Here is a 23,302-nt window from a genome sequence, read left to right on the forward strand (position 1 = left end):
TCACTTGGAGAACAGCTTGGGTATGAAAGGTTAAGAGAGGAAGTGGCGCTGTAGCTCAAGTGGTAGAGCGCTCGCCTTGAGCTGAAGAGCTGAGGGACAGCGCTCAGGCCCAGAGTTCAAGCCCCACGACCGACAAAAAAAAAAAAAAAAAAAAAAAAAAAAGAAAGGTTAAGAGACTCCTTCTCTAACAATGGTGAGGTGTGGTGTTCTGTGTCTGTTATTCCCACTATGGGGGTTGCAAAGTGGCTGTGTACAGTGGTACATGCCCATCATCTCCAGTGAAGCAAGGAAGCAAAATTTGGAGAATTGCAGCTCAGGCCACTATGGCACAAAGTAAGACCTACCTTCAATGACCAATGCAAAGAAATGGCCTGGACTCAAGTGATAGACCCTGAGATCTGTCTCTAGCACCAACACCATATGTTGTGCATTAACATATATATGTGTGTGTACATACATGAATACACACATGTGTATGTGGTATATATTTATATGCATGTTATACACACATATACTTATATGTGTGTTACATATAAATAGAAATGTAGTTTATATGTTTTATATATGTATTTGGAATGAGAAGACATAGATACATATACATATATACAAAGTGTATAAACATACATATGTGTGCATATGTATGTGTGTGTGTGTGTGTGTGTCTTCTCATTCCAAGAAAATGACTGCTTTTTAGTAGGATTTTTCTCTCAACATTATGTTCTGTTTGCTGACAAATCCCTAAGTTCCTTACAAGAACTCAGCGATAAACTGTGCATGACAGCACATATTTCTAACTCCAGTCATGTGGGTATTCTCAGCAGGGCAAAGAGCAGAAGAGCCTATCTGAAAAGTAACATCAGCGCGAAAGGGCTAGGGGGTGTGGCTCAAGTAACAGAGCACCTGCCTCACATGTACAAGACCTGAGTTCTGACCCTAGAATTTCCTTACAGAAAAAGAAAGTTGTGGAAGTGGAGCTATAGCTCCTATGACTGAGCACTAGAATTGAGCAAAAGAAGCTCAAGGACAGCACCCCAGGCCCTGAGTTCAAGCCCCAGGACTGATACAAAACAACAACAAAAATGCTTGGGCCATTCAGTCCATCCTTGGTTAGACAGCAGTTACAGTTACTTTTTGATCAAAAAAAATACTAGGTTCAACCAAGATTTTTCATAATTTAAACTAAAATCCTTCCATGTGTTCCCTGGGCAGTCCACAGATCGCAGCAGTCCAGCAGCTCAGGGGCACAGTCTACACGCTAATCTACAACCGGGATGGAGCAGCTGCTGTATCCAGGAGACTATTAGCAGCCAGCCATCCCCACCCTGCCCTCCCCCTCTGCTGTGGCTGGTTTGGAAAGATGCTAGGCTGGCTCAGAATGGAAGCAGCTCCTAAATGCTCTGCTGTGGTGGTGTGGAGAAAGACAGAGAGGGAGCAAGAGATCTGACAGGCTCAGAATGTTGTGTAGACTAAAAAACAGAGCCCTCAGACCACCCTGACTTCTGTGTTGGGGCCATTCCTCTTCCCTGGGTGTCATGGACATATGCAAATGCCATGTAGAAGCATGATATCAGGGTTTGACGCCAAAGGTAGTATCGCAGGTTCTTTGTAATTTTACTTGTGTGTGTGTGTGTGTGTGTGTGTGTGTGTGTGTGTGTGTGTGTGTGTGTGTGTGTGTGTGAATTTTGCTCTGTGAACTTGAAATAAAGACACCTGACTTTTACCCCAGATCTGTCTCTAGTCAGATGGGTAAACTAAGACAAATTTTTTGATCCCTAGTTTTCTCAAGTATAAAAAACAAAAGATGACAATCTAAGCATTTGTATAATCTGGGATATTTTTGGAGGACAGAGATAAGAGTGATCACATGTAAAAGTCCTTTGCAGTTGATAAAACAACATAAAAATAGGTGTTCCTGTGTCACTGTAGTTTAGACTCAAGAAATGATATCATCTCATGCACATATACCCTTCATTTTAAAAAAATAATCAAATTCTTCCTAATGTTGACTATTCAAATGGCAAAAAGAACTTTGAGATTTCATTTTGATTTATTCTCACTGGTAAAAAGTTTTCTGATGATTCTGTGAAATATGATTGCAAAATGTTATGATTCCCCTCCCTCCCCCTCCCTCCCTCCCTCCCTCCCTCCCTCCCTCCCTTCCTTCCTTCCTTCCTTCCTTCCTTCCCTCATTTGTTTCTTTACTTGCTTGCCTGCTTGCTTGCTTGCGAAACAACTGAAGCCAGGCACCACTGGCTTGTGCTTGTAATACTAGTTACTCAGGAGGCTGAGATACGAGTATCACTGTTCAAAGCCAGCCAGGGAAATCTGTGAGACTCTATCTTCAATCCGCTACCAGAAAACTAGAATTGGAGCTGTGGCTCAAAGTGATAGACCACTAGCCTTTAGCAAAAGAACTCAGAGATAGTGTTCAGGCCTTGAGTTCAAGCCCCACCAATGGCAGAAAAAAAAATCTCACATGCGGGTTTAACAAAAAAAAAAAGACAGAGAGAGAGAGAAGAAATCTTTTTAACGAATAACTGCAAAGAATACAGGAATGAAGTAAGTCCAAAAGAAAAGAAAATACTGAGGATAACCATGAAGAACATGGACTCAATTTTAGACCAGGATAGGGCCTAAATTAAGCCTTCACATTTAGATAGCAAACTCTTGTCAACGAGCAGGAAGCCAGGCGTAGGCATGCCGGACATTCTAAAACAGAAAAAACAAAGCAGAAAGGGCTAAAAAGTGTCTCTAGGCTTGTCTGCCGTCTTCCACCCTATATTTTTACTGAGTCAGAGAATCCAAAATGCCTTGTTTACCTTTGACTAACAAAATGTAACACTGTGTATTTGGGGAGGGTTGCAGTTAAATTTCTATGTACCAGATTTTATCGCTTGGTTCATATGGACCAACAAAACTCTGTTGATAGACAATAGATACATTCATTAATTCATTCAACACATTTCCTGAATGGGCAGTTAACTTCTAGCAGCTGAGGACCCTGGATGCTCAGGACAAAGAACTTGACCTTGAAAAATCTGAACATGCTCACATTCAGGCAGCTGGAGATAAAGGACAGTAAACAAAAATGAGGGGAGAGAATATGTGTGTGGGGTGGGGGATGGGGTGCTGGACATTTTAGTTAAGAGAAATGCTTGAGGTGAGACTGGCCATACCAGAGGAAGAAATTATGTCATATGTTCTCACAGAGAATCAGCAGCTATAGCAAAGGGCTTCCATAAGAGACTTATTTCAGAATAGTTATAAAGGAGAGTTTATTAGTGCCCACTTAATCCATGCTGTCTTTCAAAAGAGACACCATTAGTCACAGGAATATCGTCATGGATTCATTTCAACTCTTCAGTTGATTGCAAGGACTGAATATTATTTCAACTCAACATCTCACAATCACAGCAATCCTAATTTTCTTGAAGGGTCCTGAAACATTCAGTAGGTGATCTGCTCTCTTACAACTACCTGGTGAGAGTAGAAGGGCTGGCGATTTATCTCCCACTAATCACTTTGGTTTTGCATTACAACCGTATTGCTGCTGGCCAAATCTTAGTTCCCTCCCCCAGTGAACCAGGAATGTGTGAAAGCACAGATTTCTAGATTCAACCTCAAAGGATCCCATTGGTCAGCCAGGGTAGGGTACACTCTGCGTGGTTTAAGGGGACCCCAGGTTTCCTGATGCTCAGGCAGGGTCCTAGTCAAAGCCGCTCTCCTTGAGGTCAAGTAGATTGAGAAAAATATAAGATCTGGTGTTACAACCTTAGTTATTATTTCTTGCTTTATTTAAACAACATTTGCTACCACATCGTGCGGATTATTTTATTAAACAGAACAAAGCAGCCCCATGTGCTTCTCTTGCAGACACATCTGTACTTCTTATTTTGATTTTTTATGATCTATGACTTTCTAATGCAAATTTTAACTGTGTTTTATTTTACAAATGTTTGCCTGCTCTCATTTTAAAATATCACTATTAGGCAAAGGTTCTTTCCATTTAATTAATCTCTTCACAGTTTCCATTTGTATCAAGTGCTCCTTTGCAGAGCAGCAGAAAGAGAAAAAGAAAGAGTCTCCAGGCAGCAAGCAGACAACACACCATGGAACAGGAAGCAAAGAAAGATCATCTCATTTCTGAGACGAAGAAGTATGTTCAGAAGAAAATAAAAAGCTGGAGACTTCCTGTGCCGTGCAGTCCAAAGTAGGATCTAGAAATTCAAACTGCACAATAAAAGTATGCAACGATTCTTATTGATGCAATGATTGTATCTGTGAAGGGTCAAAGCAAATGTTGATAGAGAAGAGCATGCCCGGGATGGACACAGGATTTCCCCATGCGGTCTGCTTGGCTGGAACCCTCATTTCAGTGGGAGCATCACTGAGCACGTGGTTGGGAGGCGTGGACTGTGCGCGTAGTGTAGTCAGCAGCCTCATAGCTGACTGCTACTCTGTTCACTTTGATCACCTTAAAAGTCTGGCTTGATGTCTTTTTTTAAGCTCCTGGGTAGAGTAGGGTGGGAATGTGGTATCTGCATGAAACATTCTTAACAATAAAGCTTGGTATTATTTCTTAAATATATACTACATTAATAGATGAGAAAAATAAATATTATATTTAGAGCTGAGAAAAGTCTCATCAAGTGAAACAGAACTAAAAAGAACATGCATTAATAGAGGGGGCAAGGGTAGGTGAACGCAGTCATAATATTCAATGTGTAGATGTGCGAATGGTGGGGTGGGGTTGGGGGGAGGATGACTCAAGGGGTGATACGGATGAAGATGCACTGTGCTCATAAACTGTGATACTGGATTTAAATCTCTGTACAACTACTTAAAGATACTTTTTAAAAACCTATGCCATACTTATTTTATTTTTTTAAAGGCATTAAGAAAGCTGCACTGCATGCTGCTGTTCTGGGAACACAGAAAGGGACAGAAGTTCACTGGGCCTCCTCTGCCTCCTTTTCCTTTTCCTTCTCCTTCTCCTCCTCCTCTTCCTCCTCCTCTTCCTCCTCCTCCTCCTCCTCCTCCTCCTCCATGTTCTCGTCCTTCCTCCCCTTCCCCTTCCTTCTCTGTCTGTACACTGTAATTTATTCTTGATTTATTTTGCTCTAGACTTACATTAAAGTCCCAAATCTACTTCCTATTCTTAGGCTAATTCAAAAGTTAATCTTAGTATTTAAAGGACTCCATAATATTTCTGTGTCTTCCCAGTCAAGTTTATGAGTTGGATTTCATTTGCAAATGAGCACGGATTCATTGGATTTGTTCGACATCATATTTCATGTGGTTAGAAATGTGGAGAACTATAGGGATACATTTTTATACATAGGCGGAGAGCTGTATTTCATACTGATGTTTGCAAGGGCAATTATGAACTTGTATGCATTTGGTGACAAAATTGCATCCTAACCTAATAATGCCACCATGATGATGGAAAATTATTGCATGATCACTCTGCTTCTGGAAACAAAAAATACCCTTTCCTTTCATCTATTTCATAAACCCTCGATTTTCATATTTTATCCTAACTCAGGACAGCTTTGCTGCTAAAACACTCGCTATGCATATCATCTCTGACGGAGAACTAAACACAGGATTTCTTCCTTGAGTTTTCTTGAAAGGGTTGGTAATATAATTTTCTATAATTATTAAACCTTGTTTTAAACCTTATTTTCCAAATGAATACTGCCATCTACTGTGATTCAAATACTTTCTTTGGAGAGAATTATTGAATGGCCAAATCACAGGTGAGGATCCTACAACAGGAAGTGGCCCATAGGACCTCATCCTGCAAAAAGGATGGCCTTGTGCATCTCTTCCCAGTCTTTTAGGAAACCTAAGACTTCTTTTCTTCAGTTCTTTCTGTGACAGGATTGGCCATGGAACGCCAAGTCCATGGACCCTGCTATCTTTCATGTTGAGAATGGATGGTTTCTTCACAGAAGACCACAGTTGCCACCTTGGCTATGATGCAACAGGCTATGGATTATGTCCAGCTCACTCCCAGCTCCGAGAGAATGAAGAGCCTGTGGGAGCTATCTGTCTGGTGAAACACCGGGTGGAGTGGTGGATGGCCCATCCCGTGCCCGTCAGGTGTCTCTGAGACAGGTAGAGGAGAGGTGTTATTCAAAATGCCAGGTGCATATGAATGGTCTGACTGTGAAGACAACCTCTGGCTATGAATACCTCCCTGGTGATTGGGGCACTTCTATGTGGGCACCCCTCTGGATGGCTGGTGACTGACATTTCAGTGCCACAGCCTCTCCTGCCTTACTGAGCAAACAGTGCTCTCCACAAAGGCCTGGGCGGAGTTTCTAGCTGGATGCTGGCTATGCAGCTGAGGCCGCAGTAGGTGCCCGAGCCTGTGCCCGGCACACACAGACAGTGCTGGCAATGCTGACTTTCCAGCCTTGTGTGGCTACCACAGAGTCTGACCTCAGCTCTGCATGGCCAGGTAAAGGATTGCTGAGCAGGCAAGGTGGACGAGAGTCCCTGCCAGGGAGACACAGGTGGGCTGGCACAACTGTGCGATGATTACGTGTTTCTGGGAGATTCTGCAGAAGCAGGTTCTCACTTAGTTCCCCGCCTGGCCAGTGCACCTACCTGCAAAAGCAGCTCAGTGCTTCTCCACCCGAGGGAAATGCATTTGGAAGACAACCTTTAAGATTGCCAATGTAAAGGGACACTGCAGCCTAAGATCTCAAGGAAAGGTAGGAGAATAAAGTAGTTCAATCATTCGTTGCACCTCTAAGAAGCCACTTGGCTTGGATGGTCAGGACCAAAGGTGACAAGATGTGTGACAAGATGCAGGACGTTGAGGAACTCATGCCAAGGTTTATACTTCAGTAGGCTTCAGCGCACCCCCACAGACATCCCCTCCTGAGTGTAGGTGGGGAGGGGGAGGGCAGGGAAAGGGAGGCTGGAGGGAGATTTTAATATTTGCAAGAAAAGGTGGCAATATCCTTGATGGCAAGGAAGGGAAGAGACTGCTTTGGCAGCAAGCATCCATACTCTGTCAGGTCTGCAATTAGTCCTTTGCTGGGAAATCCTGGGCCCAGGGGTGGGGGAGGGGCAGCGTCACTGGATGTGGCCATGCTTAGACTTCAGCATGTTTTCTGCCTGCCCCTGGTCCCTTCCCTTCTGGAAGTTTCAGGAAAAGGTCTTCGGGCTGCATTCAGGGTGATGTCTGTAAGGGGAGTAGCTGCTCTGGAGCTGGGGAGGGTCCCCAGATTTCCCACATTGGGTGTTCGGGGACCCAGCAGTCACAAGTGTGCATCCTTTTCTAAAACAGTGTTAGGCTGATGAAGACATCAAGAATTTACAGACACTGAACTCTCCTCAGTGAAAGCAGGCACAAGGAAACAAGGAAGGATACAGAATTTGACTAGCAATGCCTTTGACTAGAGGGTGACATAATGGGATTTCACACTTGTAATTAAGTCTTTCAGCATCTGAATGTAATGAAGCTTAATCCAGGAAGGCTAAATTTTACCTGGGAGGGCATTTTCTTTTTTGTTGGTACTGGGGTTTTGAACTAGGGGCGCTTGCTAGTCAAGCCCTCTACCATGTAAGCTATATTCCCAATATTGAGAAGGGAACAGCATTTATAGTTTGCTTTAAAACAGCTCTCCTTCCAAGCTGCAGCGATCAAGAGTTTGGCTCACTGCTATCTTCTTATGTCCCTAATTAACGACTCATGCAAGGGAATCTATAATTTGGCACTTTATTAATTAGGCACTTCCCAGAATTTTTAATGGCAAGCCTCACATTCACACAGATATCCTTCTGTATCAACATGGGATAAAATCCAAGGAGGGTCATTTTATTTCTGGACAGCTGCTTTGCCAGACACCATCCCTGCAATACTTGAACAGGGCATCTGCAGTCTGTTCCAGACCTAATTATGATGATGATGAGGGGGATTTCCAGGAAAAGAATAGAGACCTAGGTCATCCTTGTAGTTGCTGTAGAAAGGCAAGTAAGATGAGATCTTCAAATTCACTGGAAAAGTTAACTTTTGCAGTTGGGTGACTGGTTTCTGCCCTAAGAGAATGGGCAGTAGTAAGTGAAATTCTCAGTGTATGGACAGGGAAGGGTTTTAACCCAACAAAAACAGGCTTCAGCGAGCAGTTTTCCTCTAAAGTTGGTTGTGATTTTCTGAAATTTATGTGAAGGAAGATGCTTTGCTAATTAGCATCCTAATCACAGTCTTTACTCAGGTTGTTTTACATAAATCACACATTGGCTGCACAAACTCTAAAATCAGCCATTTAGCTTCTAAAATGAAAACTTAAAAAATGCATATCTCTGTGTTATTTTCCTTCAGCTTTCTGGGCCCCTACCAACACCTACAGTGACCTTTGTGAGGATTCCAGGAAGAAAGGACACCATTAACTCCCCACAAAAGTTATAGAGAGAAAATGACCAATAAAGTGTGTTATAGATCAAGGCTATTTCTACATTTATAAGACTTCTCCCTGTGTCAACATATTAATTTTTACTATTTGGCTTAGCATAAAATTTGTCATATATTAAGAAAAGTTTGAGAAAAGAGGGGTTATTTTATACGATACACTGAGGGAAGTTTAATTTATCCCTTGATTCTTTCCTTTTCAATACTTTAAAATACAGGTGTGCACACGTATATTTTAAAGCTTGAATCATTACTGGTTATGTGTATATAAATATATATATATATATAATTATCATTTGGATGTCAGCTTATGCATTAATATTCAATTTCCCAATGAGGTATAAGATCGAGGAGACCAAACTACTGCTACCATTCTCCTTTCCCCTTTCTCAAATGTTGTTATCCTAGGAAGATCCGACTAAACTGCCAATCTGGGCTGGTACATAGAATGTGGGATCCATGATTTTTCTCTTACAATGACCTGACTGATACAGAGCACATGGGACATGTGAAAGGACACAGTATTGATGGCTGCATCTGTGTCTCTCTCTGTGTCTGTGGTCATGTCATTCTCGATGGGATATGGAAGTAGTTCGCAGCCACGTGGGAGGCTGAGATTGGGAGGATCACTGTTCCAAGCAAACCAAGGCAAAAAAACTAATTAGATCATATCTCCACAGACACAGCTGGGCATGGTGATGCAGTCCTGTCAGAAAGCAGAAATAGGGCACTGCTGTAGAGGCTTTACAAACAGAACAAAAAGGGCTGGAGGTGTGGCTCAAGTGGTAGAGGGCCTGCCTCACAATTGCAATGCAAATGTGGAGTCCTGCGTTCAAATTCTAGCACCACCAAAAAGAAAAAAAAAATTAAACGCAGTTCCACTGGGAGGCCTGCCTGTAAAGGAGGCGAATGCAGCTCCTCTGAGACCTCAGTCATCCTGGAGAGAAAAGGTCTGCTAGGCTTCCTCTCTCACTTTGTAATAGCTTCATCCCCCCCCCATCCCTCTTGGCTATCTGTCTAGAGGCCCCTTTCAGTCTCGAAAACTATGAGATTAATATACTTTTCTTTGTAAGTAGTCAGTTTCGGATATCCTGTCATAGCAACAGAAAACAGACTCACACAGATAAAATTATTTGCTTGGGAAATCTCAGTGCCTCCCAAATAACAGCCATGCCTCCTTGACATCAGTACCTTGTATTAGAGGTCTCTCGCTCTTCCTTTCTACTAAGTGTACGAGACACAAGGGTGTTTATTAAGCCCAGCTTGGGACACTGCCTCCTTGAACAACCCTTCCCAGATGCTCCCCCACCTGGAAGTACCTCTCCTTCTCAGAATTCCTCCAACTCTCAACCCTCTCTTCTATCCAGAAGTATCTCAGGCTACTTCTAGACTAATGCCACTCCTACTCTCCTTCTAAAAAGAGCCATCTGGGTTCCATCTTATAAGCTTGAATTCTCAGAAGAGCGAAGGTACTTGTGCTAGAATTCAGGGAAATGTGCTTGCTAGACAGATACTCTACCACTTGAACCAGGCCCATGGCCTTTCTGCTCTAGGTATTTTTCAAAGACTCTCATATTTTTGCCCATAGAAACTTGGACTGTGCTTCCCGCATAGCTGTGCTGACAGGCACGTCTCCAGGCCTAGCTCTTTTGCAACACTGATCATGATGAGAGTCTTGTGAACTTCCATCCTACTGACCTTATCTCTGCCTCCTGAATAACTAAGAATAGGAGCATAAGTCACTGTACCCAGCCCGTGGAGTCAGCACTGACATGCCAGCATGGTAATCATTAATAATACCATCTTTGCAACAACTCTGGAACATTGTCATGACGTTGCTATCTCCACCGAAGAACAAGGAAACCATCTCAGAGAAGTATAACTGTGTTTCCTCAATAGACCATGTGCCTCAGGAACCCTTCCAAAGTCACATGCACTCCTCTCTCCTTCCTGGTCTAATTACTTGTTCAAGTGACATGTTACCACTGAGAGTGTGTGGCTATTCTACTCCTCAGACGTCCCCATCTGCTGTGTCTTTTCCCCCCCATCTCTTCTCTCTACCTAACATCTTTGCCCTGTTAGAACATTAGATCAAGGAAACCAAGGCTGTAGCTTTTGGCCTGATGTGAAGCAGATGTTAGTATGTGTTGAGTGAATGGAGTCGTTGCAGAGCGAGGAAGTCACAGAGCACAGATAGTTTATCATATCTGTGCAGGCCGTAACGCTCAGTTGATGAACCTTGATGAAGTGTAACAATTCTGTCTGAAACTTAAGCTCAGAATTCTTGCACTTTTTCTATCCTTCAATACTGAAATTTCCTATATCTCATGGACTTGTGCCAAGATTCACACCACAACCTGTATCCACTTCATTTATGCCAAGATTCCTAGCCTGGTGCCTTGCAGGCTTTGCTCCTGGTCTCTTGCATCACTGCCAGTTAATACACAGTATTTCCTGGGTAACACTTCTTATTTAGTTGCGATAGTGTCTCCAACTCTGCAGCTCTCTAGAACAGTATGCAAAGAAGGTGGATTGTTTCAGAGCACTTACAAGAAGTCTGAAAATATGTGACCCTCCCTTTACAAAGGATCACTGGTTTTGTATAGATTTTTAGGTTGAGGATTACTTCCCTGTGGAGTTCCATGTATTCTCCACCATCCGGGAGGATGTCTACTAAGTCAGGGAAGCTCTGCTTTATTTCTCTCCGGAGACTTAAGGGTCTTCTTTTATCTCAGTGCTTTGAAATTTCATGATGTGGAATAAAGAATTTTATTATTATTATTATTCCACAGAAGGCAGGTGCCCCTCAGCTCTGCTTCTCTGTGTTCTATTTCTGAGACTCCTGTAACAAGTGAAATCCCAGGAATGCGTCCTTTATGGTTACTCCTGCATTATTCTCCAATTTTCTGTCATGTGTCCTTTATGCTCTCCCTTCTGGGTGACTTCCTTCACAATTTTTTCATCATCCTATCTGGCTTTTAGCTTTGGTAGTTTTATTTTTACAGCCTAGAAAGCTTCTCTTGTTCTTTTATCCTTCTACATACCATTCAGTTTTTATTTAATAAAATAAAGATCTTCCCAAATCCTTCTCAATAACCAAACTGAAAGTTTTGCTTATTTCTTTTAATCTCTTCTATCCCTTAAACTATGTTTCTTCCCAGAGACAATTTGCTTTTCTATTTTTAATGTCTTTTTTTTTATGCCACTAATTCTTTCTCATTCCTTGGAAATCCTTGTTCGTTGATCATATTTGAGGAAGAAAATCCTGGTGGCAGTTGTAGTTTTTTTTCAGTGTGAATATAAACTGCTTTCTTCTAGGCATAATCCCCAAGTTAGAATTGGTAACAGGGAAGAGGGCCAGGTGTGCAGACTGACCACATTCTCTCTTGCTTCAGGGTGAGTAGGGGGCGGGACAGTTCCAGCCTTCTCCTGCCCCACTCCCACCCATGCCCACAGCGCTTCAACCCTATCCAGGCTGCCATCATTCAAATCAAAAGTGTAACTTGCTTGCGGTTTCTTCAAGAGAGCATTCTTCACCTCAAGATTGTGCCCTGGCTGCAAACTTCCATGTTTGCAGGAATGAGGGCATTTTCCAGGAGTGAGGGCATGAATGAGAGGAGGGGCCAAGGTAGAATTGTCTCATACTAGCTTTTGGTTCATTCCTGTAGATCTGTATCATCCCACAACTCGGAAGCCTCCTGCTCAGCTCTCCCTGACAGCTTCACTGCGTGGAACATTCTCATTGTAGGAACACTCAGCCCCCAGTCTCTCTTCACCCTCTGTTGTGTTCCTGCACGTTCAGTTCGGGATGGTGTCTGAGCAGCAAAGGTGTCAGAGGAGATGGCGTCACCTTAACCCACTGTCTAGGATATGTACACATCTCTTTTTACCCACACTTATATCTTCCCAGTTAAATTAGAGCATGCTGAAAAATCATCCAGGTATCTGTCCTCTTGGATAGAATTCTACATAAAGACACCACTCCCCCATCCAACAAGGTCTGTTTATCTCCTTTTAATTGACACCGTTGCTACTCGATAGGAAGAAAGTGTAGGTACAGAGGTATTAATTTCTGTGAACCAAACCGAAAGATACCAGGAAGGTCCCAAGGGCCACCCAGCCATCTAAATTCTTAGCTGTAGACTCCAGCCACTAACTTACTGTAAGAGGATATTAAAAGTGACACTCTCCCCATTACAGTTTGACCTAGACTCCAATTGCATAGAAATTAGATACCAAGGTAAAATGTGATGCACATAAAGTGAATTACAGCGGAAATGCTTGATTACTGCTCTGCGAGCTCGGGGCTGCCAGGCGGATAAAGGCGATTAGACGCGCACAGGATTTGCCTTCCTGGGTGGAGGGGGACCCAAAGACAGGAGCTGACATAAAACAACTCCAACTGCACTGGAATTGAGAGCAGACTCCCAGAGAGTAGATGGCTGGCAGAATAAGCGTTTCGCTGGTGAAGGTGAAGGAGATGAAAAGACCTACACCTCACACGTGTCAGAGCAGATCATGAGGACAGAGACCTAGTCGACATGGGTTCAGAACAGGACCTGGACTTTGTCTCAGGCCAAGGTGAGGTGAGAACTTGCGCCTCTGGGCCCAGCAGTGGGAAGGCAGCTGACGTGTGTCCCTAGGAGAAATCCCCAGTGAGGGCTGATTCCAAAGGACTTCTGGAAGGTGCATTTAAGGAGTGAGTTTCAACCACCTTTGGGAGGGAGTTAAGGTTTTGATCAAGATCCTTGGCTGATCACACTACAATTTGTAAATCTAAACTGGGATATCATTCTTGAGAAAGACTAAGTCAAAGTCGAACAAAGAAGTACTAGGAAATGGGTACTTGCAAGGGGGAGAGGTCAAGAGGAGAAGGGCAGAAGAATGAACAGATGACACACGTAGAATGCAGGCAAGGATGCATCGCTTATGCCACAGAACTGAGGGGGAGTGGGGGGGTTGAAGATGTTGAAGGATGACACAGATCAAGATGCATATGTACACATGCTGCTGTGTGGAATGGCAAAACATTCAATGCATGGACCTAAAAATTAAGAAAAGTGAGGGAAGGGGTGGGGTGGAACGGGAAGGGTGGGTGAGAACGTTGAAAGGGGCCATATTGATCAAGAGGCACTGTACTCATAGCTCTGCTGAGCGGCAACTCCTTTGTACATCTAACTAAAGAAAAGAAAAATATCTTTTAGAAAGTGTTGGTGGAATGCCTATTGCTCGGGTGACAGAACTGACCAAGTGTTTGTCTTCCAGCGGGGAATGCTCGACTTCAGGAAATGAAATGGAAGGGAGCAGAGGGAGCTGGCACCACACTGCCTTTAAGAACACACTGCCTTTAAGCATCTGTGTGTTTAGCAGACTAGCTCATCATGGGAGCTAGGGATCCACTCAGAAACCATGCAGCAGAGACTGCAAAGATTTCACCCTGGATCAGGCTCCTTCCCTTTCCTTTCCACTGTGGGTTCACTACTTGAAAGCCCTATGAAGTAAGGGAATGGACCTGAAATCTCCAAATAGAATTCAGAGACTATACAGCAAGATGCACTCTATATCACCAGGGTATAGGTTCTGTTGGCAAGAGCCTGGGGCAGACATGCCTTGACCAACTAGCTCTCCATCTTAGGTCAATTTTAATTGAAATCATTGGTCAAGAATTTACATTTCATTGGGGACTCACAGTAAGCTTCCGATGTTTGACAACTTTAATACATATTTACAACTCAGATTTCTAACAGGATTCTTTGTGTTCTAAACTCGGAAAATGAGAGGGTCATAGTATTATTTTCTTTATCAAAGGAAACCGGAATTGGTCCTGGCATAATCACACTCAACAGACTGTCAATGCACTATTCAGATTCTTAATTTTTTTTTGTTTTCAAAATTATCAGTCATTTAAATAAGTTAAAATTTTTCACTACATTTCAATATTCTTGCTATTTTTCTTCACAAATACAAAAATAGGCTCCTTCTATTCATGCATCACATATATATTTTTGTTTTGTTTTGTTTTGTTGGTGGTGGTGGTACTGGTTGTGGGGCTTGATCTCTGGGCCTGGGCACTGTCCCTCAGCTCTTCAGCTCAAGGCAAGTACTCTACCACTTGAGCTACAGTGCAACTTCCGGTTTTCTGGTGGTAAGTTGGAGATAAAAGTCTCACACACATTCCTACCTGGGCTGGTGATCCTCAGATCTCAGCCTCCTGAGTAGCTAGAATTACAGGCGTGAGCCACCAGCGGCTGGCTATATCACATATACATAAGACACTTTTCTAAGGATCTAAGTTCAAGTCACATCCCTGTCAACTCTAGACAAGGCACAATAGGCAAGGAGTGTAGAAGTGCTGAGCCTCAGCTTTCAGGTCTGCAGGATGGGGGTGAAATCTGCACCTCCATCATCGAGCTGCTGGAGATCACATAATGGAGAGATTGTCCAGTGCAAAATTTTCATAGTGTAAAATTTTCTGAACGTATTGGAAGACTAATGTATAAAGTAGGTAGTATTATTTACTCTTCCTTCTTCCTCTACTATTTGTAAGTGATCATTGTTGATTCTCTGGGAGAGATTTGAAATCATCACAGCTGGGAGTATGAATGACTCCTGTTTCTCCACTCATGTTTTTTTGTAAATCCACCTTCCATACGGCTCCCAGAACAGTTTTGACCATACAGCTACGACCACGTGAGTCAGGCGCTCCATGTGTCATGTGGTATTGTTGTCTGCGTATGAACCAACCTCTGTACTCTGGGTTTAACATTGAAACCAGGTCTTTTTGAGCACAGAGATGACATCTCTTATATAAACCTATTTTATGTCTACAGTAAAACCAGATGACTTCTAAGCATCCAAAGTCACATGATTAGTATTGTTAAACAACACATCACCTTCTACTGAGCCACAAAAGTGCAAGGACTTTATATATGTTCCATATTTATGTCTAAAATATTACCCTATTTACATCAAGCTAGTGTATGATAGCTGACATCTCCCTCCCTAGATAGGAAGAGTTTTAAGCAGATAAGTGACACACTGGATACCGAGGAGCTCCAACAAGACAGAGTAGTTCCCCACTCAGAAAGGCTGCACAATGAGAAGAAATACTATTAAAGGAGAAAAAGAAAACTGTGAGGAGATTGTTAGACTCCCATGACTGAACATCTAGAAATCACCCTTTTAATTTGGATTGTAGTGTGAAGTTAGAATTCTGAAAGCTGTCTACCATGTAGACCTAGTAGAAAGCATGGGCATGATTCTGTGTATGTGTGCGTGTGTGTGTGTGTGTTTGTGTGTGTGTGTGTGAGTGTGCGTGTGTGTGTGTGTGTGTGTGTGTGTGTGCTGGTACAGGTTCTTAAACTCAGGGCTTCAACTTTCACTTGGTTTTCTTGCTCATAGCCAGTGCTGTACCACTTGAGCTATACCTCTAGTCCTACATTTTGTTGATTACCTGAAGATTGAATCTCACAGACTTTTCTGCCTGAGATGGCTCTGAACAACCTTCCTGGTCTCAGCCTCCTGAAAAGCTAGTATTACAGGCACGAGCCATTGGTTCCAGGCCACAGATATGAATAGGACATAGATATGTATATGTATTTACTAACCAAGTATCTTCTGCAATTGGTAACCTGAAGCCCTCTGGCAGAACTTTTAATTTCCAGAAATTAAAATGAAAATGCGGCTCAACAAAGGAGCCTTCTTGAAAAATTCTAACCTGTATGTTTACCTTTCGACTTTGTACAGTTTCATTCCCATAGCCTGACACATGTCCTAAATCCAAGTCTTAGAATTTATTAGCATTCCTCATCCACGCAATTCATTAGCAGCCTGCCTGCCTCAGTCATGACTCTGTAATCCTGGCAGTAGGTTGGGATGCTGGAGTTCTCATTCTCTTACCATCATCACCAATGAGAAAATCCCAATGGCCAAACCACAGACACACATCTAGAATTCTATAGATTTTTATCATCCTGGATGCAAGACTCTTGGTCCACAATCCCCTCTTGCTTAAGATTATTATAATCACATTCTTGCTTTTGCCTTTGATCCTAAGCCTACTCCTACTATGGAAGCCATAGAAATCCTGTCATGATTTAAGTCCGCTTGTGTCATTCTCCCTCCACTCCTATAGGAAAGGCAGCACTTTAAGTCCTCATCAAGACTTAACCATCTGGCTTTCCTTACCTGGCCTTCAACTGCATCTCAACTGCCAATGCACTGAAATCCCACCACGGTCTTGTCTTTGCCCCTGGTCCCTTTGGCCTCCTTGCTGTGTTGCAAACTTATCAGACACACACTCAAGAATACAGGACAAATAATTGTGAAATGTGGCATTAGGAAAAGTCCTTATCTCCCTTGTAGTCACGTGTTTTAGTTGCCAATGATAGATATCCCAAATCCCAACTCTCCAAATCCAAAAGCTATTCTGCAATCTGGACATGTAACTGTGTTCTCGCTATTGGCAAACCAGTTGGTTGCCAACCTTAGGGTGCCTGGAATGGTATCAAGCACACAGGACGAGGCAAGGAATCTGAAAGTTCTCCAGAAAGAATCAATCATCTATCTTCCATATCTCTTCTGGGCCACAGTGTGCTGATTTCTAAGTGGGATGGAACAATCTTACACAAAGCAAGTGCATGAAATGTCATTATAAACTCAGATACATGATCGTAACTCAAACCACCACCAGCAATCTGCATAAGTCTTTACATGAATATTTAAGAAATATTCATGTTAAACTAATAAATGTGGGCATCTTAACTCTTTGATGGTACATGAATTATTTTCCACACAAGTAGCACAAAGATAGGGCCAGAAAAGCTGTAAAACCATTGAAAAAGGAAAATGAAGACACGTGGAAATGTGCTGGTCAGCTAGAGCTCACTTTCAGGTGAGAAAAGTCTTCTTATTTCCAACCAACCACACACACATATACACAAATATGCACATGCACACATACACACATGCATATATCAAATCCTTTGAAATGTCCACACAAGCTACTTGCACAATGCAGCCCCTCCCTAGTCAATGAAATGAGGAGTTACATGGCACTTGGCTACTCTACCCCTCCCTCAACCTCTCCTCCAGACCCAAACATGTTCAACCCCACACCATGCTCTACAATTTGAAGGTAGTGCAATACAACACACACACACACACACACACACACACACACACACACACACACACACACACACACACGTAACTAATGCCTACAATCATTGGGAAGAAAGTATGTAGAATCTCAGACACTTGATTGATTTCTCCCACCAGGAAATGAATGGTCTTTTAGTATAAAGTCATTCCCAGAACCAGTTTCTCCTTTTCTCAAGGGTACTTGGGGTGGCTGACAGGGTGACAGAAGTCTTAAATCCATCACAGTGACACCATGTCCCTCTTCTCTGACCTGATATTTTGTAAGCACATACAAAGTTTTGGTGCCCAGGTTCTTGCTGGTTCTGAATACCTACAGTCAAGATATTTTGGGCTGGGTGCTGGTGGCTCACACCTGTAATCCTAGCTACTCAGGAGGCTGAGATCTGAGGATTGAGGTTCAAAGCCAGCCCAGGCAAGAAAGTCCGTGACACTCTTATCTCCAATAAGCCACCAGAAAACCGGAAGTAGTGTTGTGGCTCAAGTGGTAGAGTGCTAGCCTTGAGCTGAAGAACTGAGGGACCGCGCCCAAGCCCAGAGTTCAGGCCCCATGACCCACCAAAAAAAAAAAAAAAAAAGATATTTTAGTGCTTACACTAGCTTGGTATGATTGTCCCCTTCCAAAATTCAATTCTACAGAGAGGCACAGGTGAGAGGTGGTTTTCAGCTCAGTAAACACATCTAGTATCATTTTACGGGTAGCCAGTCCCAGCCTGCGGCCAGCGAGACCAGACCAGCCCATGCTGATTCCTGTGCTGAATTAGAGCCCCCTTGGCCACCTGCCTCGTGCCGGCAACAAGTTCCTTTTTTATCCTATTTATCTTCACAGTCATCTATTTGTGTCAAGAAAGGAAACATATGAACACAGCATCTGTTACTCGAGCGACACAATTACCAAATACTTCTATAAGGAAAAAAAACCGGCCATAAATTCCCATTCCTTGTCAGGTGTTTCAGGGGACAAAGCATTAGTCTTGCGATCACAGTGCCTGGTGTAAACCGGGCATATGGTGCCTCACAGCAGAGTCTCTGTGGCTCAGTCTGGCGTTTGATGGGCACAGCCACCAAAGGAATGTCACCTTGTGTGTGTGTGTGTGTGTGTGTGTGTGTGTGTGTGTGTGCAAACGGCTGGGAAAAGCAGTTTTCCTTTCCCCAGGCAACTCCCTCCCTCCTTACAATAAAACTGCCGACAAACTCGCCAGAGGTTACTTTTCCAAAGCTACAGAAATGTCCTCCAGCTGAGGGTGGGATGGGAGCACATCCCTCTCTGTCTGTCTGTCTGGACAACTCAAGATGATCTTTCTACAGACACAACTGTGGCTACCGTCGGCTCTGCTTGGGGGAGGCAAAGCAACAGGTGCATGCGACTCTATGGCATTCGATTTGTCCCGGTGTTTAGTCTTGCGAGAGGGAAAGAGAGAAGAAGAGAAGGGAGAGAAGAGGGAGAGGGAGAAGGGGAGGGAGGGAGACAGACAGGTGTCGACAGGCAGAGAGATCTGATTACAGCCAAAGAGAACCAAGTGGTGGACACCTGGGCCCAAAGACAGGCACGGCCATTTAAGGAAGTCCTGACTTTCTCCAATGTCCTGGTCCTGCAAAGACGAACACGCTACACACGCCCGTCTGTCCGTCCGGGCTGCCGGGGCCCGCCCCGCGCGCCCCCCCCGCGCGCCCCCTTGCGCGTCCCGCGTCCCGCGCGCCCCTCACCTGCCAGGCTGCCCGGCCTCTGGAGGGTGGCGGTGGCGTACAGCTCCTGCGAGTGCTTGCCGTACGGCTCGGACGCGTGCACCAGGCGCTTGGTGGGCGACAGGGTGGCGTAGGTGCCGATGGTGGAGCTGAGCTGGTGGATGGGCGAGGAGGACAGGGCGGACTGCACGGTGGGGGGCGAGGTCACGCGCAGCGGGGACAGGCCGGCCGAGGACACGACGATGTTGATGGGCGAGCTGGTGCTGTAGGACTTGGCCAGGCGGCTGGGCGACTGCTTGGGCGAGGAGCCGCGCGGGGCGGCGTAGGCGGCGGCGCCCTCGGGGGCCGAGCCCCCGCGCTGCAGCTTGGTGGGCGAGCCGCCGGGGGGCGCGGCCAGCGGGGAGCCGCCGCGCGGGGGCGCGGGCAGCGTGGAGCTCGAGTAGTAGAGCGCGGCGGCGGCGGCGGGCGGCGCGTCCGGCAGGTGGAAGGCGCTGCCCAGGCTGGGCGCGAACGGCTCCCGCGGCGGCGGCGGCGGCGGCGGCGGCGCGGGCTCGGCGCCCGCCAGGTGCCCGGCGCGGCTCGTCGTGCCCTGTGTCCGGAGGGGGCGAGGGGAGAAGGACACGCGCGCTTAGCGGGCCTGGGGGGGCGGGGGGATTCGAACCCGCGCCGACCTCCCCCCCCCGTCATCCTCCCGGGACACCGGGGTGGGGGGGAGTCGAACCCGAGCCGACCTCCCCTCCCCGCACCCGCCCCCCGTCATCCTCCCGGGACGCCGGGAACCCCCTGAACCCCCGGCCGGCTTGGAGACACGGGGAAGGACGATGCCTTCGCTAATTTAGAAGGTGTTTCCGGGACTTGCAAAGAATAGTTTTACAAGACCGCCCTGCGGGGTCCTCAGGGCTGTCTGGGCGTTGTCCAGATCTAGGAAAGACAACATACACACACACACACACACACACACACACACACACACACACACACACACACACACACACACACACACACACACACACACACACACACACACACACACACACACACACACACACACACACGGCACGCCCGGGATTTTACCAGACACACCCACAACCTCCCCAAGTGGCCAAGCTACAGACTTAGCCAGACGATGTCAAGAATAATTAATTACACGTCTTAGAATTGATTCTGCTATTGCTGTGTGGATTCTTCTAGAACAAGGAAAGTTTAAACAGGAGGGGGGGATGAAGGAGAGAAGTAAGCTTGCTTTACCCCCCCCCCCCCCCATTCTAGAAGAATGAGCGAAAATCACAAGTTTTAGCAGAAGGCCTCCCTTTCTAGATTTTTAAGCCTGGCCTCCTAGTCTTTCGGTGTCTGTCTGTCCTTCCCCTCTCTAGCTCATTTGCAAGACCCCCCCCCCCAGCTGTGTCTCTCCACTCTAAGCCTGTTGGCCTCTCATTTATTTACAAGATCACAAAAGACCACGGGAGGGGGGGGAGATTCCAGAGACAGTTTGCATTCAAATGCACCACAGCTTTGGCCAGCTCTTCTGGGCAGGAGTTGTCCAGTGTTCCTGGATCTCCCCGGGGAGCAAGAGGATTTTCTCCATGTGAAGGGGAAGGGAATGGAGTTGTAAGTACACCCACTGAGAGAGAAGCTGCTTAAAAAAGGCTGGAAAGGAGGCTGCAGGTGGGGGTCAGGGAGCGCGGGAGCTGCTGGAAAGGAGGGGTGGGGAGCTCAGTCAGCTCTCCCAAGTTTCATTCTGCCTCCCCACCCCTTGAGGATGGCAGGAAGCCCGTGCTAGGCTGGGCGCTCTCATCTGTGGGTCCACACACATTCACCTTGTCTCTGGGATCTCAAGCTCAAGCTGGGATCTCAGCATCTTCGGTTAGAACAGCTTGGTGGGAGGGAGAGAAATGCTTTGTGAAGAGACACTGTCCTACGCATGTGTGTTTATCTGTATGGCATATACTATTTATATATGACGGGGGTATATTTAATCTACTTTCACACGAACAGGATACATTTTAATCCACACTGCCACTATGTGCTCTGCAGGGGTAGTGAAAAGGAAAACGTCCTTCAATGCTGCCCTTCAGTGATGAGTCTCCAGGAACGAGAGCAGGGTTTGATTCATAGACGAGACCGCAGGAATAGGTGTGGAATGAAAGAAGGCCTGGCTAATAAAGCTGGATCAGCAGAGGAGCTGTGGTTCAAGTGGTGGAGCACCAGACTTGAGCAAAAGACCCAACCAAGAATGCAAAGCCCTGAGTTCAAACTAAACAAAAATACCACTGGCTCAGAATACCAGTAGCTACTCAGGAGACTATGATCTGAGAATCACTGTTGGTAACCAGCCTGAGACTCTTATTATCAAATAACCACCAAAGAGCCAGAAGTGAAGCTATGGCTCAAGTGGTAGAAAACCAGCCAGAGTGAAAAAACTGAGGGACATGCTCAGACCCTGAGTTCAAGCTCTGGGACCAACACAAAAACCCAAAACCAACACCAAAAAGCTGGACTCCAGGCTTTGGCAATGTGTGTGTGTGTGTGAGAGAGAGAGAGTGTGTATGTATGTTTGTGTGTGTAAGTTTCTAGACAAACTGTAGAAAACTCCTGTATCTCCCTGATCCCCAGGGAGACAGTCAACTTCCATCCAAAGAAGCTCAGAGCTTCTTGCCCAGCAACTGTTCTGGGCTTTCTAAACCTAAATGCATGGTAAAATGCCAGGAAAAAAAAATATATATGACTATATATGACTAATGTGAGTCCTCACCAGCTGGTATGCCTCTCAGCAAACGTTCCTTAGTGTCCATTCCTTAGTGTCTAACAAACTAGATACTTATTTGTATGCAAGTTTTAGATGAGTCAGGTTTGAAATACAGTACAGTTGTATATTTTATATTGTGTGTGTGTGTGTATGTGTGTGTGTGTGTGTGTACTTGGTGGTACCTTGTGTATAACTGTGGAATGCATTTATACTTATTTTATAAACCTGTTTAAGGGGAGGGCATGTTTCCCAGGTGTGGTAGAAATACAATGAATTGGGAAGTTGGACATAAAATACATCATTCCCAGCATTATTCCCACTGCCTAGCCAAGCTCCATGCACCAGTTCCCTGGCTAACTCCACAACCAGCTGTTTTCCATGCAGGAATGAGGCATGCGCTCTGGAGGGGGACGCAGCAGTTCTCTTCAATGAAGTGTTTTACTCTGGACATTTCTTTGGAGCGCTATCACTGTTGTCTTTGTGTTTGTGCAGCATACTCTCTGGCTCACAAATACCACTGTTCTTTCTGGGAAGAAGGAGCCTCAGAATATAGCGCTCTTGACCAGAAGGTACTACACACAGCTGCTTCCTGGTCTTTGTCCTAGATCTTCTACCTAGGTCACTGGATGGTAGGGAAGGCATGGGGGGAAATTCTAGGCATCTGATAAATTAGTTAATGCACATTCTTTGGGGATTTGGAGGTACAAACCAAACCAAACCAAGCAAAAAGGGGAAGAACCAGTAATGCTTACAGTCAGATAACAAGAGACTTGAGAGCCAGCCACACTCAGGAATCATGGCTGTGGTCACAGTTGCGTAAGCCATGTCACTAAGCAAAAGCAGATCCTTTAGAGCAGGTCTGTGATCTCTGGGAAGTCCTAGGAAAGCCTTTCAGACTTGCCAAGATTCCTGCACTAGTCAGCAAGGCCCTCCGCTGTGAGATAGAAGGGAGATTTGTCCTGCACGCTGGGCAACCAGGCCAATGACCTCAGGAATGGAGAACTGGAGCCGCTGGCTGGTGGCTTTCCAAAAGGTGATCTTAGTGGCTGGCGGTCAGCAGCGGTCTGGTCTCCCCTTCATTGCTCCTCCCCTCCCCTTCTCCTGTGGTTACAACCCAACGCTAATAATGTCCCCCTTTGAAGACAGTGGTAGCCAGTGGTGGCTCAAGTCCATGGATCCCAGAAGTGCTTCTGAGCAAGTATAGGGCCATAAAAGAAAAAGCTAGAGAGCACATTGCAAAGACAGGCAGTGTCTACCGGGGCAGGGCCTCAGAAGAACGTGGCCCT

At 45.2% G+C, this 23,302-nt stretch overlaps 1 protein-coding gene across 5 annotated transcripts in view; it reads right to left on the bottom strand.

The window, feature by feature from the left end:
• Ctnnd2 (catenin delta 2) overlaps nt 1-23,302 on the bottom strand; it is a 795,501-nt gene that overhangs the window by 327,574 nt on the left and 444,625 nt on the right. For 3 of the 5 annotated variants that reach the window (XM_070042191.1, XM_070042192.1, XM_070042190.1), the window contains exon 7: nt 19,292-19,859. The exons of the other annotated variants lie outside the window; for them this stretch is intronic. In XM_070042191.1, the coding sequence (XP_069898292.1) occupies nt 19,292-19,859 (568 nt within the window). The remainder of the gene's footprint in view (nt 1-19,291; nt 19,860-23,302) is intronic. 5 annotated transcript variants of the gene reach the window in all.

The sequence above is a fragment of the Dipodomys merriami genome, unplaced genomic scaffold (assembly GCF_024711535.1).
Source record: "Dipodomys merriami isolate MVZ:Mamm:240054 unplaced genomic scaffold, mDipMer1.0.p SCAF_32, whole genome shotgun sequence".
Classification (NCBI taxonomy): Eukaryota; Metazoa; Chordata; class Mammalia; order Rodentia; family Heteromyidae; genus Dipodomys; species Dipodomys merriami.